This window comes from Xenopus laevis, chromosome 8S (assembly GCF_017654675.1).
Source record: "Xenopus laevis strain J_2021 chromosome 8S, Xenopus_laevis_v10.1, whole genome shotgun sequence".
NCBI lineage: Eukaryota > Metazoa > Chordata > Amphibia > Anura > Pipidae > Xenopus > Xenopus laevis.
The window spans coordinates 27,460,534-27,478,995 of record NC_054386.1 but is presented as its reverse complement, the minus strand read 5'-3'; the positions used below and the strand labels follow the sequence as shown (position 1 = coordinate 27,478,995).

General features: G+C 48.7%; 1 protein-coding gene across 2 annotated transcripts in view; it reads left to right on the top strand.

Annotated features, from left to right (window-relative positions):
• LOC108699878 (patatin-like phospholipase domain-containing protein 7) overlaps positions 1 to 18,253 on the top strand; it is a 36,795-nt gene extending 18,542 nt beyond the window's left edge. For both annotated transcript variants that reach the window (XM_018232518.2, XM_041574403.1), the window contains 16 exons: positions 81 to 156; positions 2,343 to 2,492; positions 4,407 to 4,470; positions 4,847 to 5,015; positions 5,940 to 6,122; positions 7,052 to 7,170; positions 10,706 to 10,862; positions 11,559 to 11,675; positions 11,771 to 11,840; positions 13,333 to 13,449; positions 13,561 to 13,709; positions 13,813 to 13,965; positions 14,556 to 14,666; positions 14,816 to 14,900; positions 16,180 to 16,289; positions 16,375 to 18,253. In XM_018232518.2, the coding sequence (XP_018088007.1) occupies positions 81 to 156; positions 2,343 to 2,492; positions 4,407 to 4,470; positions 4,847 to 5,015; positions 5,940 to 6,122; positions 7,052 to 7,170; positions 10,706 to 10,862; positions 11,559 to 11,675; positions 11,771 to 11,840; positions 13,333 to 13,449; positions 13,561 to 13,709; positions 13,813 to 13,965; positions 14,556 to 14,666; positions 14,816 to 14,900; positions 16,180 to 16,289; positions 16,375 to 16,452 (1,908 nt within the window). In that variant the 3' untranslated portion in view covers positions 16,453 to 18,253. The remainder of the gene's footprint in view (positions 1 to 80; positions 157 to 2,342; positions 2,493 to 4,406; positions 4,471 to 4,846; positions 5,016 to 5,939; positions 6,123 to 7,051; positions 7,171 to 10,705; positions 10,863 to 11,558; positions 11,676 to 11,770; positions 11,841 to 13,332; positions 13,450 to 13,560; positions 13,710 to 13,812; positions 13,966 to 14,555; positions 14,667 to 14,815; positions 14,901 to 16,179; positions 16,290 to 16,374) is intronic.
• The last annotated feature ends 209 nt before the right edge of the window (positions 18,254 to 18,462 follow it).

The following is an 18,462-nucleotide window of genomic DNA, read 5'->3' as shown; positions in this document are numbered from 1 at the left end:
TCTGGGCGTTCTGTGCCGTTTGATTGATGTCCCTCTGCTTCATTTGGCAAATTGATGTCTCCTCTGCTTCTGCCATTTAGGTGGTGACCCGGCTCATCCACTTACTCGGGGAGAAGATTCTTGGCAGCCTGCAGCAGGTGAATGGCCCTCTTACAGGTGAGCAGTACAGGGGACTCTGGGTATCACTCATGTATTATAAGGGATAATGTACCCCTACTGTAAATTATAAGGATATTAGAAGTCACTGAGGGGTTCTATGGCTATATAAAGGCACAAGGCTGCAGGCTGAGTTATACAGGGAACTCTGAGTATCACTCATGTATTATAAGGGATAATGTACCCCCTATTGTAAATGAAAAGGAAATTAGAAGTCACTGAGGGGTTCTGTGTCCCCTACTTTGTATAAGGTGGGCTCCTAGTCCCACTGTCCCTGTGTCCTTGGCAGCAGAGGAGCAGGTTGAAGGAATCTAATGGGATGTGGGTGCATTTAGCTGTGGGAAGCAACGCACAGAACATTAAGGAGAATTGAATGTTAAATATAATTGATGCCGATGTTCTATTAAACTGAAGGGGGTGACCATAAGGGACGGGGGGGGGAGGCTAATTGAAACTGTTCCCTCAGGCGCTTCCTCTGACCTTTACTTAAATGGAACAAATTTGCTGCACTGCTTTGCTCACTTTCTCCAGTAAATTAAATTAGCCAAAAATCTATGCTCTGCTATTTACTGATTCACATTTGGGCTTTTTATTCACATGTAAAAGTCTCCTGTAACTGTAACGGCTTAAATCTGTGTATTTATTCTTGTACCTATGCGTGTGCATAAATATACAGGTGTTCTAGGCAGGAGCTGCCATATTGTTCCCATTATGCAGGACAATGTACATTCTATACAGTACCTCCTGCAATGCTTGGGGCAGGTGTGGGCCCCACAAGGGCAGCTATGCCAGAGCTCGGATTTCTGTGCCAGAGCGGTTGCTCTTGTTGCCAGGTCACTGAGAATAATTGTGCCCTGATGGTTTCCTTGGTAACTCTATTATTCCCCATGGGGAGAGAGCAAACTGCCACATGGTGCACAGAGACACTGACAGGGTAGGAATGGCAGATGGCACCACCTATTGCTTTCTTTAAAGCATCTACATTCTGACAATGGGGTGGGGTTCCCTGCTCTGGGAAATTTCCTATTTCTACCCTGTCAGCTACACCCTGGCCTAACTAACATAAACTGCCCAAATCTCCCCTAACTCGCTTTCAGGCTGGACCCCCTTAGCTCATAACAAGGTTACAGATACATAGAAACATTGGGGCAACAGTCATCCTGCTATAGTTCCAGGGGTACCCAGGGTACAAATAAGCACTCACCCCAAATCTCCCCCTGACTGGCCTTCATGCTGAGCCCCATTAGCTCATAACGGATATATAGAAACATTGGGGTAACGGTCACCCGGGGGTACCCAGTTGGAGTCGCATGTGCTGCTAAATTGATCTCATTAGTCGCACCCTCCTTTAATCAGGGCTCAGTATGAAATAAAGTCAGGCCTATCCTATCTAATATTCGTTATGCTACTGGGGTTCATTATGATTTCTGGCTTCTCACTCAGCTGAATAGTTTGTTCCTTTTACTTTTCGTTCTGTTCTTTTGTTTCTGTCCTAATTGCTGGAGGACGTTCCTGACGCAGTTCATGCAGTGCCATTCAGCCCCTCTGTGTTTATGGTAACAAACGGCCCCCCTCAATGGGGGTACGAGGGGGCAGGTTAATGTGAATGCAAGATTGTCTTTGTTTAGGGGCAACAAAAAGAAGAGAGAGAGAATTCAGGTGCCGCTGGTTCTGATGAGAGTTCACTGAAGACGCGGCACTGGAACAGAAGAGCACAAAGCCCAAGCTGCTGGTTCAAGCTGAGTTTTCAGCTGTTGCAGAGGCTTCTGATTCTTGCAGTTGTGCTGTGTCCCAATAATGCCAAAGTGCCAGAATATTCCGTGATAAAGTGATTCAGTAAGCTGAGCTATGTCCAGCTCAGTGGGACCCAAAAGTCTCTGCATTTTAGTACTTGCATATTAATGTCCAGCAAGAAAATGAAAGAAATAATTTTTTAGGCAAATTCAAATGAGTGTTGAGGCATATAAGCAATGCTGCCGGATAAATGGCAACACCAGTGATTGAAAAGTAACAGGTTTAAGGGTTGTTAGTTGCAGTACCGCTTCTCACCACTTTCCTATTCCAATAGGGCTACAGTAGAACAGTGCCACTATCCAATCCATGCTCAAGCCATAATAAGAGTTGCTGCATTGTGTGTCTAAGTGTAAGACATCAGCCATTGCATTGTCCTCTTATTAACCCGACAGGGCACAGCCTGGGTCTCAGTACAACTGGCAGCAAGTGGGATTCCAGCAACCCGGCCAGTAACCTTTCCACCGTCGCCATCTTGCCGGTGTCTGAAGAAGTTCCTCTGACGGCCTTTGCTCTTGAACTGAAGCATGCGCTGAGCGATGTGGGTGAGTACCCCCCATTCCTCACCCTGTTGTAGACAAGGTGCTAAAACAACTCTGCCTGCTCCACCCAATGCTGAGCAGCCGTAGGGCAGGTTAAACCAATCAGCTGTCACAAATACTTCCAAAGGGTCTTCTAGTGGGATGCAGTCCAGGGCAGTTTTCATCCAACCAATGGCCAATATAGAATACATGTATCACTATCTACAGGCAACTTTTGGGAGAGTGGGCCCTAAGTGGCAGGGACGTTGGTGGGGCCCTAAGTGGCAGGGACGTTGGTGGGGCCCTAAGTGGCAGGGACGTTGGTGGGGCCCTAAGTGGCAGGGACGTTGGTGGGCCTCAAGATGTTCAGTCTGACTGTGGGAAGCTGAACAGGATACAGGATTAGCAGCAGGACAGAGATCTCACAGGCAGAAACAACACAAAGGTGGCAAATAGTTTACAACTGTCAGTGAGTGGCAGGCGAGTGCCAGCTTGCCTCCTTTGTCAGATTACAGTGTGAATATTAAAGATCACAATAAGCAAGTTTCAGCGTGTTGGAGCTATTGAGCTCCTGGCCCAAGTCCTTCAATAGACCTGGCACTACATCTCGCAGCAGCCACTGGTAAAGGTGCCAAGTGTATTGAAATAGGCCGTGTAAGGGGCACAGACAAGTAGGACTACTCTTGGCTAATTGGATTTAATGGCTGATCAGAGAGGGGTAATGGCATGTGCCAAAATTCCTATAAACCAGCAATTGTCTTGTCTGTTTCATTGGCTTCCATGTTGGCACATGCACAGGGGTGGGCTCTAATATGAGAGTGAGTGGTACTTGACTGGGGCATAAGATGTCGGATATGCGTCGGTGGGCAATATGCCACCATAATCCCTCTCGGACAGACGGAATCACTGCACAGGTTTAGGCAGGGGGCGGCGACAACATTCCTTTGTTCTTTGCTCTTCTTGGCAGGACAGAATGACACAAACCCCCCTTAGTTCCATTAAATTCACATTAACATTTAGAGCAGAATTTCATGCCCCCAATGTGGTGCTGCTGAATCCAATAACTCAGATTGGCATTTACCCTCTCCGCAATATCCCACTTAGCCTTCGGCAGAGCAGCTTCATCTGAGTGCAGCACTGCCGCCTGGAGAGGCCTGGGACTGGTGTAGCTAGGGGACTGCCGGAGACAGGAGGACTTGGCTGGGAGATAAAGTTTAACAACCACCATAGAAGAGACCATATGATCTCACATAATACTCACATAACTGTGGGGGGTCTGGCTGCCATGGGGTTAATTATGGGGGCTTTTGTGACTGGTGCTATTACTCACCATAGAAACTGTTTGGTAAATAGTTAATGATTTGTTGTTGCTGGGGGTTTATTGCCCTTCTGCCTTAAGAAGGCGGCAGTTCCCATAAGATGTATATAATATACTGTATGTATATATGCACCGGCTGCATCATTTAAAAATCAGAACACCGCAATTAAAAGAGCCAGTGGAGCTGCCACCATCTGATTGGCTGAGCATGAAATATTAACGTGCTGTGGTTTCCTTTGCTTATCTCAGTAATGTGCAGGAGGGGAGCAGTGCTGGGGGGGGCTTTTGAGTCGTGTAAATGCCACATGCGTCCCTTCGGTCAGGCGGTGGTATGTGTGGCCCTGGGGTGTCTGTCTGCACTGACTGAAGGTGACATCACGCCTGTGTCACGCCGAGGGCACAGATATAAATGTGACTAGAGCTGATAGTCGGGCCTGAGCCTTCTGCCTCCCATCAGGAATCCGAGGGGGAAAATGTGCCGTGCGTCAGAATAATAAGCAGCTCTGGCTCTCACTCACTGCCTGCATATGCTCCTCCCCTACAGCTCGTGATGGACCATGATTAGCCTCTATTTCCCAGAATCCTGTGCCAGCCTGACCTCTGACTCTTTCCACCCACAGGCCCCACCTTGCTGCTCAATAGCGACAATATCAAGCAGCGTCTGGGCTCCGCCGCTCTAGACAGGTAGGTCTGGCTGCTGGTCACATGGGGATGGCATCAAACTGTCACCTGTAGGCGGCACCTGTAACATCTGAGACTTCTGACAGTCAGGAGGTTGGTCGCAGCTACACAGGTTCAATAAAGGATATTGGATTGTTGATCTGTTCCCCCCCCGCAGTATTTACTTGCCATGGGTCACTGTAATAAAGGCATGCATTATTAACCCACTGTGTCCCAGAACCTTCCAGATGGGTCTCTCTCATCTGTGGGCCCAGAGCATTCTCCTTAATCTGATTGCTTTTTGTACAGTATTTGTTTCCTCTTATGTCAAATGTCTGTACCCCTATAAATTCCCCTAATGGGGAGCCCAGCTAACCTGCTCCCCCAATCTCTTGCCCAGTGTCCATGAGTACAGACTGTCCAGCTGGTTGGGGCAACAAGAGGACATTCACCGAATTGTTCTGTATCAGTCGGACTATTGCCTGACACCATGGACTCAGCGCTGTATCCGGCAGGCAGACTGCATCCTCATAGTGGGGCTAGGTGAGCAGGAACCCACTGTCGGAGAGGTAAGTGACACATGATGGAGGTGCAGAGAGTCTATTTACTGCCCCATGTCTCTCATTATGGGCAATTACATTTGTCAATTTGGCACAGTGGGAATTAGTCGCTGCCCTGAGTCACGTGTCTGGATCCGATTGGATCTGTGCAGCCACTGGTATAGAATGTTCTGTTATACAGATAGCTAAAATCTCAGCTGCCATAAAGCAGGGCAGGACTGCTGCTTCCAATGGGGATCAGATGGTATCCATTCTTAGCACGTGATGGTTCTTTATTACTGGAGGAAATTGTCAAAATAACGGCAGAGTGTTGCTCATATATTTGTGCACCTGCTGGGAGTTGCCACTTAAGAGTTCCAGTACCTCCTCCCTCTTAATGTCAGACCTGTGAAGTCCTATTTGTACCACTGACCCTTGTGCTGATTGATGGCAGTGTGTGCGGCAGCCCTGTGGGAGCGAGTATTCAGCAGCAGCAGAGCAGCTTTTCCTTCCCACACCATCTATTTCCCAGCGTCTCTCCATCTAATGAGTTTCTCTGGTGACAGCTGCTCTGTGGGGGTGATCTCAGGACAAGCGGGACAAGCGGGGGGCTGGTGGGCACCCGGCCTATATAATAAAGCCGCAGAAGTGATGACGATAAAGCAAATTACCATTACATGTGTATTCCTTTATTCTACTTGTTTCCACAATAAAATGGATTCTAAAAATGAACTTCCCCTTAGCACCCCAAAGCCACACGCCAACACAGGTTTGAGGCATCTTGTTGGATACATAGTAATGGGTGGTTCTGGGAGGCCTGGAGGCACCTTAACTGTACTGAGGGCACCCCCTGTATGTGGGTAGGTACCCTGGCACCTGAACTGAGGGCACCCCCTGTATGAGTAAGGTACTCTGGCACCTGTATGAGGGAACCCCTGTGCTTGTATCTTTAAGCTAGAGAAGATGTTGGAGAATACGGCCGTCCGGGCCCAGAAACAACTCGTCCTGCTCCATAAGGAAGATGGGCCCCCTCCGTCCCGCACAGTTGAGTGGCTGAACATGAGGAGCTGGTGCTCTGGTCATTTACATCTTAGCTGCCCCCACCGGGTCTTCTCCAAGAGGAGCCTGCCCAAGCTGGTAAGTCAAAGGGGGGTTGTGATCCAATAAATGTACTGATTTCTTTCATATCTGATTTCTTCTCATATAGCACCCCTTCCTTTGCTGGTGATTAAATCCTCCTTTCTCTACTAGGGATGAGGCCTGCCTGCTGCCAGCACAGAGTATTATTCCCATGAATTTATATTATGTCTCTCAGCTCCCTTATTTGTGGGTTGGGGGGGGGTCTCTCCCATCGGCTCTCTGATTGGCTGCTTCTGACAGGGAGATCTTGATGTATTGTCTTAATAATCCCATCTCTGGAATGGGGCTACCGGGCTGAACTTGGTGCCCCTGTGTATTGGCAGTCACGCTTTGGGCCTCTGGGGGGGGGGTTCAATGAGAATGATTGGTTTATATACACAGTACTCAGCAAGTATATCAAACCCTCCTGTTATTCGGCCTCTTCTGTTATGTGTCGGGGGCCCTGGGGGCAGTTGGAGCGAGTGAATAATCCTCCCACCAGGTGTTCTCTCCTTTATGTGTACAGTGGGGGTTATATGTGAATAATGCGCACCTGTAAGACCTATAGGCACAGACCTTATCTCCATCTCTAGTTCTGCCTCCTGCACATCCAGCTCCCTCACTTCATTCCAGTGTCTCTTATTGGCTGTGGCACTGTTCTATTGCAGCCCTATGGGAAACCTGGCTAGGCTGCAAGTGGTGGCACTTGGTACCACAGCTAATAACTGGGCTGATGGTTCCCTTTCTTGGCTGATGGGCCCTGTAATGAGTTCCGCAGCTCCCAGGCCCCATTGTCCTGCCCCCCCCCCCCAGTGAGTGGTCCTTATAGGCTTTAGTGCTGGATCCAGTAACACATCAAGGGCCCCTTATACCCAGAGCAATGGCACGTGATGGCGGCTGCAGGAAACATATCTTACTAGTGAGGCCACTTCTCCCTTTCCGTGCAGATCGAAATGTACGAACGGGTTTCCCAGAAGCCTCCAGACCGACACTGTGATTTCTCCCGGCTCGCCCGTGCGCTGACTGGCAACACCATCGCCTTAATCTTGGGAGGAGGAGGAGCCAGGTGAGGGGACCTATACATTGGGGGAGGGGGTGATTATTAAAGGGGTTGTTCACCTTTAAATTAACTGTTAGTAAGATGTAGTGAGTGATATTCTGAGACAATTTTCAATTGGTTTTATTTTTTTATTATTTGTGGTTTTTGAGTTATTTAGCTTTTTATTCAGCGGCACTCTAGTTTACAGTTTCAGCAATCTGGTTGCTAGGGTCCATATTCCCCTAGCAACCATGCACTGATTTGAATAAGAGACTGGGATATAAATAAGAGAGGTCAGTGACCCCCTATTTGAAAGCTGGAAAGAGTCAGATGAAAAAAGGCAAATAATTAAAAAAAAACTATAAAAAAATAAATAATGAAGACCAATTGAAAAGTTGCGTAGAATTAGCCTTACTAAACGTTAACTTAAAGGTGAACCACCCTTTAACCTGTGGCTCCAAAGTTTCTGGTTGGCTCAGCCTGGTACTAATGGGAGGTTTAAACAAAACCAGTTCTTTCTGCACCTTGAGCCCCCCCCCCCCCCGAGGAACCTTCTCAATCCAAGTGGATCCTCTGACCCCCAGAGACCTCATTCACCCATTCAGCTGGGATCTAACTTGCCTTTCTTGTTCTTCAACTCCCTGGGGCAGATAAATCAAGCAGGGGGTAATATTTAGGGCCACTAGGGGGATGTGCGCTTAGATTGGATCGACCAATCACTGGAAGCAACTAAATGCCCCTACCCGTGGCATTGATTACTACACCCCCCGGTGCCATTGATTTATTGTGCATCACGTTAATCTTTTGCTCTTAATGACACATGGTGCCACAGACGCCAGCCAATCAGGAACTTATCAGCCACATAAGATCTTGGTTGCTATGTGACGCAGACACGGAGACCATTTGCATGAGATAATGGCTTTATGGCTCTGCATTACTTACCCTTTCTTATCTCTCCCTCTGTCACATGGGCATAGCACCCATCGCTTGGTGTGACGTCATCCGGCCCTATTGGAAGCAAGAAGAGGGTGGGGGGTGTATGAAACCTCTTGTTTCCCTACTTGCAGCCAAAGCATCTGATCTGATCTGTGGAGTTTACAGTCTGAATAACAGGCATAATCCATATACATCTCTGAGGGTTGTAGTTTTGCACTTTACTGCCTTATGATTCATACACCGCTGGTGTAATTGCTCTGGATACAGAGAACACTATACAATATGGCACCCCCTGCTAATAAGCCCTTGGCCAGAACAACTCCCTGCATCATTCTAATCTGCGCCCCGGCTCTTTCTAGCAATGACTTTTTGTTCTGGGGTTATTGGATCAGTACCGCCCCACTCTGTTTCCTTAGGGCAGGAGGAGGCTGTTGGACCTGATGGCACCTGTACTGTCAGTTCTGACTCCCTGCACCCACTACCAAAGCTGCCTAGTGCCTATTAAGGGCATGGCGGACAGATGAATACAGTTGTGAAGTTTGGGGGTACACCTGTCGGAAATGCTGATTTGCTTTGCAGATAATGGAGCACTATGAATGTCTCCTGTGCAGCGGGTTTTTCCCTTAATGGAAGATGGATGATTATTCCTTGCAAACAAGAACCAATGGTTTCCTGGCACAGAAATGGTTCTGTTTGTCTCATGCCCCCCAGGTGGCACTGGTGGGGGTGTAACAATTACACAGTTATTCTACCTGTCCTGGCATAACCCTCAGCTGATGAAGTTTTATTGGCTGCATGAAAGGCAATTGCTATAAATTATATATATCGCCCCCCAGGCATTCCCAGTAATTAAAGTAATTGCACAGAGCTGCGTGTTATTCAGAACCACTGCTGGGCCACCACCTTCCCACTGTTTGCTCTATGGTTCTGCTGAACTGGACCCATCATTCCTGACTGGGCTGGGTTACATAGGGAGACATCTGGGGGTGACTGGGCTGGGATAGAGAGGGAGAGATCTGGGGGGGGAGACTGGGCTGGATTAGATTGGGAGAGATCTGGGGTGACTGGGCTGGGGGAGACAGTGCTGGGTTAGATGGGAGACATCTGGGGGTGACTGGGCTGGATTAGATTGGGAGACATCTGGGGAAGACAGTGCTGGGTTAGATGGGAGACATCTGGGGGTGACTGGGCTGGATTAGATTGGGAGACATCTGAGGGAGACTGGGCTGGGTTAGATGGGAGACATTTGGGGGTGACTGGGTTGGTATTAGATATGGAGAGATCTGGAGGAGACTGGGCTGGGTTAGATATGGAGAGATCTGGGGGTGACTGGGCTGGGATTGATAGGGAGAGATCTGGGGTTGACTGGGCTGGATTAGATTGGGAGACATTTGAGGGTAAATGGGCTTGGTTAGATATGGATTGGATTCGATCGGGAGAGATCTAGGGGAGACTGGGCTGGATTAGATAGAGAGAGATTTGGGGGTGGCTGGGTTAGATAGGGAGAGAGATTTGGGGGAGATAGTGCTGGGTTAGATGGGAGAGAGATCTGGGGAAAACTGAGCTGGATAAGATAGGGAGAGATCTGGGGGTGGCTGGGTTAGATATGGAGAGAGATTTGGGGGAGATGGTGCAGGGTTGGATGGGAGAGAGATCTGGGGGTGACTGGGCTGGGTTAGATGGGAGAGAGATTTGGGGAGACGGTGCTGGGTTAGATGGGAGAGAGATCTTAGGGTGACTGGTCTGGGTTTGGTGGGAGAGAGATTTGGGGGACACTGTGCTGTGTTAGATGGGGATACGTTTCCGTTGGCAGGAGAGAGATGACTCACATTAATAACCAGGACAATCCTTCCCTGTAGCCAAAGGATTATAAAAGGGGCTGCCATGTTCCCACTGCTACAAGGACTGTGCATGTCCCCTCCTGGGGAGGGTAATGCAGGGCCTGTGTGTTCAGTCCCTAGTGGTCATGTTGTGACTGCTGCACTGAATACAAGAGACTTACATCCCTGGGGTACGAGGCACTTGTGAAAAGAGCTGTGAATGATACTGCAAGGCATGGCAAAGGATTGTGGGAAGAATTCTGTTATTTGGGGATGTTTTGAGGGAAGAGAGCTGATTTTGGGGGGCTTTGTAATGGATGGGAAGCCGCTCTGACACAGTGCAAGGGTGCAGGGAGTTGGACTGGATCCCGAGCCTCCCGTTCCTTTCAATGCAGACTTTTGCTGCTCAACATTGGGAAATTGCCTCCTCAGAGGCCCACGCCTGAGCTGCAGCCTAACGGCTTCCCTATAAGCAAATTAATGCAAATTAGCCAGGGATCAGACAGATGATAATCACTGGGAGCCAAAAATCCCAGTGGGATGATGAGTGCCAACACCTGAGCGGCACAGTCTGTTTGGGACGAGGAGCTTATTCCCGCTGCTGCCGTGTCTGCTTAATTCAGCCCCCAATCAGCACCAGTGCCTGCCCCCTAATGTCAAACGCAGAGAGAGAAAGGGTTAATTGTGCCGTTTCCTGGTACTTGTGTCTCCACTTCTTTCTGGCAGATACACAGCAGCCCTGTCTTGCTTTATGGCATGTGTGTGTATTTTCCTGTTAACCCCTTCTGTGTGCTGTTCTTTTGCAGGGGCTGCTCCCAGGTTGGAATCATCAAGGCGCTCATTGAGTCCGGCATCCCCATCGACATGGTGGGGGGCACATCTATAGGAGCCTTCATGGGGGCCCTGTACGCTGAGGAGCGCAGCTTTAACCGCATGAAGATCCGGGCGCGGGAGTGGTGTATGGTAAGGGCCCCTTGCTATATATTATTAACCCCCTACAGGCAAGACAGGCAGTGAGAGAACCCTTTCAGAGGCTGTGCGAGCCATGGCTGTGCTAATGCCACTGGCTCATTCCTGCCGTATGAGTGGCCTTTTGCAGCGTCTGAGCAGTAATGAGGCCGATAGATTCAAGAACAGGATTCATTAACTCACACACACCCCCCCCCAACCGCGATTCACATGGTGCCTCCAGAAACCGCCACAATCCGTTGCCTTATTATATCCCTACTTACAATGTCCTGACTCCTCAGCAGTTCCATAAACAAACATGAATATCTATTAAGCACACGCACAGTCTGTATGTGCACAAGCACTCTACTCACTAGACTGCTTGCAGTTGGTCTTTATTGGCCTTCCTCTCTCTGGCTCTTCCTACATAAAATTTTAAATGCAGACAGGTTGTTAGGGACACTGACTTTTCTAGGTGTCATCCTCCAAGAGGGGACAGCTGACACACAGCTGATGATGCAGAGGGGGTTCTTTCTTCTAAGGAACAGAATGGACAGGTTCACACCTGTCCTGTTGTTGTGCGGGTGAGTACTGGAAGACAGCAACTGAGTACGGCTGAGTCTGTACTATTGCTAATAACACAGTACCTGAGTTGGTAACAAGGGGGATCCCCTACAAATTGTACCAATTTCATTCTCCCCCTAACCCCAGGACATGACATCTGTATGGAAGAAGGTTCTGGATCTGACATATCCGACCACCTCCATGTTTTCTGGTGCAGCCTTCAACAAGAGCATCAGCAGCATCTATAAAGACAAACAGATAGAGGTGAGCTGAACCACTGACACCCCCCCCCCCCCAATTGTCTTTTCCCAGACCCAGTGAGTCACGTGTCATCTTTCTCTTTTTTTTTTGCCCTGCAGGATCTGTGGATCCCGTATTTTAACATCACCACCGACATTACCGCCTCCGCCATGCGGATTCACACGGACGGTAGGAGCTGCACTCATCCTTCTCTGCTTCACACTCTTGAAACAATGTAGCAGAAGGCAATTCCCCCCAGCTATGTTGTTCCAGGAGCCAGAACCAGCTATGCAGAGATTGTAAACAAGCCGCATATGTATTGCTCATGGAGGAGAAGTAGTGAGTGTAACTCAATCCCCCTGCCCAATACTGTGAATATAGCTCCGCAGCAATGAACCCCCTCTTGTCATTTCAGTTGGAGCCAGAGGAGTTCATGCAGGTGACTCATCAGAACAGAGGGTAGTCCGTATCCCATTAATAATCCATGTCTCCTGCTCCAAGGCTCTACTAAAGTCCTGTCAATTAGACATGCCAGGTTCCTACCCATTATCTGTTGCACGGGAAGCATTAGAGGCACAAATAATTATACACTGGACCTTGTAGATAATGTACCCCTCAGTCAGTAGGGTGCTGGCCTAGCAATAGAATGATCATCTGGGTCACCCATTGGAAGCAGCAGTCCTGCCCTACTTTATGGCAGCTGAGATTTTCGCTATTTGTATAACAGAGCATTCTGTCCCAACGGCATTCTGTCCCAACAGAGCATTCTGTCCCCACAGATCCTATCTGATCTTCATTGGAAGCAGCAGTCCTGTCCTGCTTTATGGCTAAGATTCTAGCTATCTGTATAACAGAGCATTCTGTCCCAGTGGCTGCACGATCGCCATTGGAAGCAGCAGTCTGATCACTGAGCAGCAAGGAATTACCAGCCTGTAAATGGTATTAACACCAGATGACAATAGAATAAAGGGAAATAGAACCTCAGAACAAATCATTGCTTGTGGTGAATAAAATCTTCCAGTAGAGATGATCAGACTGTATTTAGAACCCCACTGTGTTCCATTCCTGAGAAGGACATTGGCCTCACCCCAAATTCACAGCTTATTGATAATCAATAGGAGTCCTTGGGGGGGGGGGGGCTGCTTCCAATTCCTGACTCCTTTCATTCTCAGACACCCCCTCCCTTGGGTCATTGTGTGTTTTCCTGTAGGGGGCATTAGAGATCTCTTTCCAGCCCGAGTGGCGTTGTCAATCTCCTCTGCCTTTAGGTTCCCAAGGTAGGGTATAAATACATGGAACTGGGGTTCTGGGGTGGATAACTTCCATATTGGAGGCTGAGAGGGGGAAGTGATTGCTGGCTTGGCTAATACATGAGTATAACCATTGGTTGTTTAGGGGAGTATGGGGTTAAACAGATGAGCCCCCCAGTGCTAAGGCCTGACAGGTATAAAGGTTCTCTCTCCCACGCTATTCCCCATTGTTCCCGGTTCATCGTCTCAGTGGGGATATAAATATTCCAGTGATTGACATTCTCCCATCAGTTTCAGGCAGGAACAGCCGGGAATGCAGATAATGATCTGTACTGAGTAACCGTCCTCTACCCACGTGCAAATGCCAGGGTGCCAGTATGCTAACAGCAGTGTTTTGGCTCTTGGCCCTATAACGTCTGATATTTCCCTAGGCTGCCTGTGGAGATACGTGCGTGCCAGTATGTCTCTGTCTGGGTATATGCCACCTCTCTGTGACCCCAAGGATGGGCACCTCCTGATGGACGGGGGATACATAAACAACCTGCCAGGTAATAACCCAGGGCTTGGGTATGGGCCATTGCTTGTATGTCCTTATTGGTTATTGAGAGCACCCCAATATTGCTAGTGACCCCAAGATGCTTTTCCTCCCTGACTGCCAGCTGATGTCGCTCGGTCGATGGGTGCTAAAGTGGTCCTCGCCATCGACGTGGGCAGCAGAGACGAAACGGATCTTACAAACTACGGAGATGCCCTCTCAGGCTGGTGGCTGCTGTGGAAGCGCTGGAACCCGCTGGCAGAGAGAGTCAAGGTGAGGGATGGCATGGATTTTCCTTTAGTCGTGTGATGGCAAGATGTGGGCACAGCATTGCCACAAAGACAAAGCAATCACAGTTACTCTGAACCCCCGACAGGTCCTGAACATGGCGGAAATCCAGACCCGTCTCGCCTACGTGTGCTGTGTCCGCCAGCTGGAAATGGTCAAGAACGATGACTACTGCGAGTATATCCGCCCCCCCATTGACCGCTATGGCACCCTGGAGTTCGGCAAGTTCGACGAGATCTGTGTAAGTGGCTGAGGGATTGTTTTGGGGTGCTATGGCTCAGTGGCACCCTGCAGCTGTTCCTGGAGACATACAGAGGATGCAGGGAGTTGAGGATGCAGGGAGTTGAAGACAGCTGTAGGGGGTGATTGGGATGTGAGGTCGGAGTGGCCATTCCTGATGTATACACACACAACTAGTTTTTCCAATTAAAGCTCATTAATATTCAGGGAAACCTCAAATAAACGAGCCCCCCCCCCCAGAATTCAATGGGAGACCCATGACCTCTGCTCTGAGTGGAATCAATCCCTCCCTTCAGTTGATCATTATCATGTGACCTTGGGGGGCAATTAGGGTTCCAGTCTGTTGTTTTAACCAAGTCTAACCCCTCCCATTCCTGTATGTAAGGATGGTGCCTGCAAGAATAAACTCCTTCCTTATGAATAATAATCTGGCCCTCGACAATACCCCCCCTGATTCTTCACCTTGGGGGTCCTTGCTATGCAGCCGCTGCTTTCTGCAGTCATATCCCCATGAATGTGCGCAGCAACTGCACCCCCTGCTTTAGGAGCCCCTTATGAGCACTGTATCCATTTATAAGCTCATTTCTGCAGGATGTGGGGTACCAGCATGGCAAGACCGTGTTCAACGTTTGGGGGCGCAGCGGGGTCATTGACAAGATGCTGAAGGACCGACAGGATACCTGCAAAGCCAAGACGTCTGATGTGAGTTTGAGGAAGGGGAATTAGATATTTGTCCTGACCATGTTTTAACCCTGCTTATAACTCCTGCCCCCCGACAGCCACAGGGTCTGCTTCTACAGTTAACCCCCCCAGATTTTGCTTTAACTAATCACTTCCTGCTCTCCCCACAGATAAACACCTGCCCCAATGCCTCTTTCACTGACCTGGCAGAGATCGTGTCCCGCATTGAGCCTGTGAAGACGGCGGCCATGGATGGTGAGTGCATGCTGTTGGCCACTGGGGTAGCCAGAAATTAGGACCGGCACACAGAGCAATTCAAACAGGGGACAAGCCCCTTTTGCGTTTATTGCGTCACAACATTTCGGGGTCATTTCCCTCTTCGTCGGGTGATACAGTCACAGGATAAATTACCAAAGAATAAAGCAAACAACTCTCCCTAATAATGGGAAAAAAAGGTTTACCTCACCCTGGATGCAATTCTTGTATTTTTCATATGGAGTGTAACTCCTGGGGGGGGCAGCTTGTTAGTGCTGATCTGCCAATAAAGGGACGAAGAGAAATCTTTATTGCTCCCCCCACACTAAAGCCCCGGGTATAAACCCCAAGCAATAACCCCGCCCCGCACCAGGGTCTGATGGGCACAACCTCATGCTCCTTCCTGCAAGAGACTATTATTAAGGCATATTACACAATAATCCTAATGTGAGTGACTGACCCCCGGGGGAGGGATCCATCACAGTGATTGACAGTTTTCCCACAGCTGAATGAGCAGACAGTGATTTAGTGCTGCTTTTCCCCCATATTATTCTACTCATAACCAAAAGCTTCACTGGGGCTTTAGCTTTGCCATAGTCGGTGCTGCCAAGTTGCTCATCATGCCAAGATTCCTACACCCCTTATCTGTGCTGCTAAGCATTCCACCAGGCCTCTCTGTATCCCTGACCCCTTGTGCTGCATCATACTGGGCAGGAACCAACCAGCTGCCTATTCTATCTGCCATTCCTCTTACTTACCCCCAGGGATCCCCCCAGTTTTAGCCCTGGGGAATTTCAGCTTCTCCTGCTCAGATGAGATGGCACAGCACATAAAGCATATGATTCATCATCTTGGTTTTGGCATAGCCATTCTTGCCCACTTTTGGGGGCAGGCACAACACCTAGGACTTGTATTGTCAGGCATGAAACGGGCCGGGTCCCAACGTGCTCCCTAATCTTCATCCAAGAAACTCCCAGTGGACACACTGTGGCCTGATGGATATGCGATACTTTGGTGGGTGCACTGGCCTGATGGATATGGGATACTTTGGTGGGTGCACTGGCCTGATGGATATGGGATACTTTGGTGGGTGCACTGGCCTGATGGATATGGGATACTTTGGTGGGTGCCCTGACCTGGTGGATATGGGATACTGCAGTGGGTGCCCTGGCCTGGTGGATGTGAGCAATGAGTGGGATACTGTACTGCAGGAACATGGGGCAGCAGAGCAAATACCCTCCCCCCATAATATAACCCCACTATCTGTTCTCTCCCCCAGATGAGTCTGATTATCAGACAGAATATGAAGATGAAGAGATCCCCGACTCCCAGAAAGAGGATTATCTCAACTTCCTGAGCACCCAGAACAATGACGATGTCTCCGATAGCGTAAGTCACCGCCAACCAAACCGCTAAATTGAAGTTATTTTAACCCGATACCTGAACTGAAGCTTCTCCTCATTTCCTATTGTAGGATGAAGAAGGGGTAATGGAGGTGAGGCAGCGCCCTGCAGTGAAATGGCGCCAGGACAGAACCCAGGAGAACAGCTGAACCCGACCCTGTTCAGGAGATCAAGAGATGGTTCTCCACCTGTCCCCTGCATCAGAACCTCCTGCATCAGCGGTTCTTCTGCTTTGTGTGGTTCTAGATATATATTTATATATATAGATCTATATTTGCGGCCGGGCCCCATAAAGACGCAATAAAGCCTGTAGCACGCATGGGCGCGTGATGGACACGAGAATATTTTTTGTTTGGAAGGAGCCAAAAATCTATACAAGCCTTAAAATCATAACATGCATTTCATTGCTTAGTAACAGGCTCTAGCTATATACAGTATATACTCGGTTCAGCACTGGGTCATACCATAATCATAGAGTAGCATCCATCACTCGGTCATCTCATTAATATAGTCTAGCTTCCAGCATTGGATCATACCAGTAATACAGAGTACCATACATTACTGGGTCATACCACTGTTATACTGTACATCTACTGTATCTCTGAGTCATCCCATTATTATAGTCTAGCTTGCAGCCTTGGATCATACCATTATTACAAAGAACCATTCATTACTGGGTCATTCCATTATTCTAGTCTAGCTTCCATCACTGGATCATACCATTATTATTATTAAAGCATCCAACACTGAAGCATACTGTTATTATATAGTAGCATAGCACTGGGTCATACCATTATAATAGAGTAGCATACCCAGTTATGAACTCAGCAGCATGGATGTGCTTATGGGATTATACTGGAAGTAGTCCCCCAGGCACCCCTGATATCTGCTTCTACCCCAAAGTCAGACACTGGATGAGGAGAGGGGGGGGGCTGTGTTCGGAATCAAAATGCTCAATAACTTGCTCAGTGTTTCTAGATCTGGCTTCTTCTGTGTCCAGGTCCTAACAATAAAGGGGACATTAGGTTTATTATCCAGTAATTGAAGCTCCTGGTTTGTGGTGTTTATTATCTTAGCCAACTCCCTACCCCTTGCTTTGTGCAAAGGTGGGCCCCAGTCATTGTGAACAGCACTTTATCCTTCCCAATGAGCTCCTTTCTCCCAGCTCCCTTACCATTTAATGTACCTGTACCAAAAACTCCCAGTAAGCTACTCTCCCGTTCCCCCCTCGCCTTATCACCACTGGATTTCCAAGGTAAATGTAAAAAGGGAAGTCCCAGCAGCCTGGCATGGAGGGTGGGGGTCTCTGTGACTATTGGCTGTGGAATTCTGTACATATGAATGACAGTAGGTAGGGGAGGAGACCAGACTGGACTTTTAATTCAGCAAGGTTCCCCCCACGGCACAGGGATGAGCCGCCATATTGAATGTGGCAACAACACCCAACAGCAAAGTTTCAACCAGTGATATTTAATGTTTAGCTCCCCAGTTGTTAGTAGAAAGCTGGAGGGCCCCAGGTTGACAATCACCTCCCTCCCATAAGTCTTTGTGACATCATCAGTTGACTCCATCCTATCAGCACCAAACGTTGGCTTAGGGATTTCTCTTTAATTTACTACAATATTGCTTTTTTTTTGCTGCCTAGCGCTAATGCCCCTGGTACCATACCCCTCCCTGCAGGCCCGGACTGGCAATCTGTGGGTTCTGGCAAATGCCAGAGGGGCTGCTGTATGGTTCCATAGCAAGTTACTATATAGGGGGCTGTTTGGGCCTCTGTGTACTTGGAATGGCAGGGCCTATTTTGATTTCCAGTCCAGGCCTGCCTCCCTGCATTGCCAAGGGGGCAGCTGACTGTGTGTGGCATTTTGCCTTGGGATAACGGGTGCATTTAGTAGCGACTGCACATGTACTAACAAATTTTTTTTACAATAAAAGGCGTTTGACACCAAATCGTGTGTGAGATTCTTCATTCTCCTCGGGGGCGGGACGCTGCATGTGTATCAGGGAATTTCGGCAGTAAACGGTGATGCTATAAAACTTGCATTTATATGAGGCCCTGCCCCACAGAGTTTGCATCTTTCTTCACTTGCACAAAGCTGACCCCCAGTACATGGGGGGGGGGGGTAGAATGTTTGCTTGGGGCCCAGGAAGAAAACCTT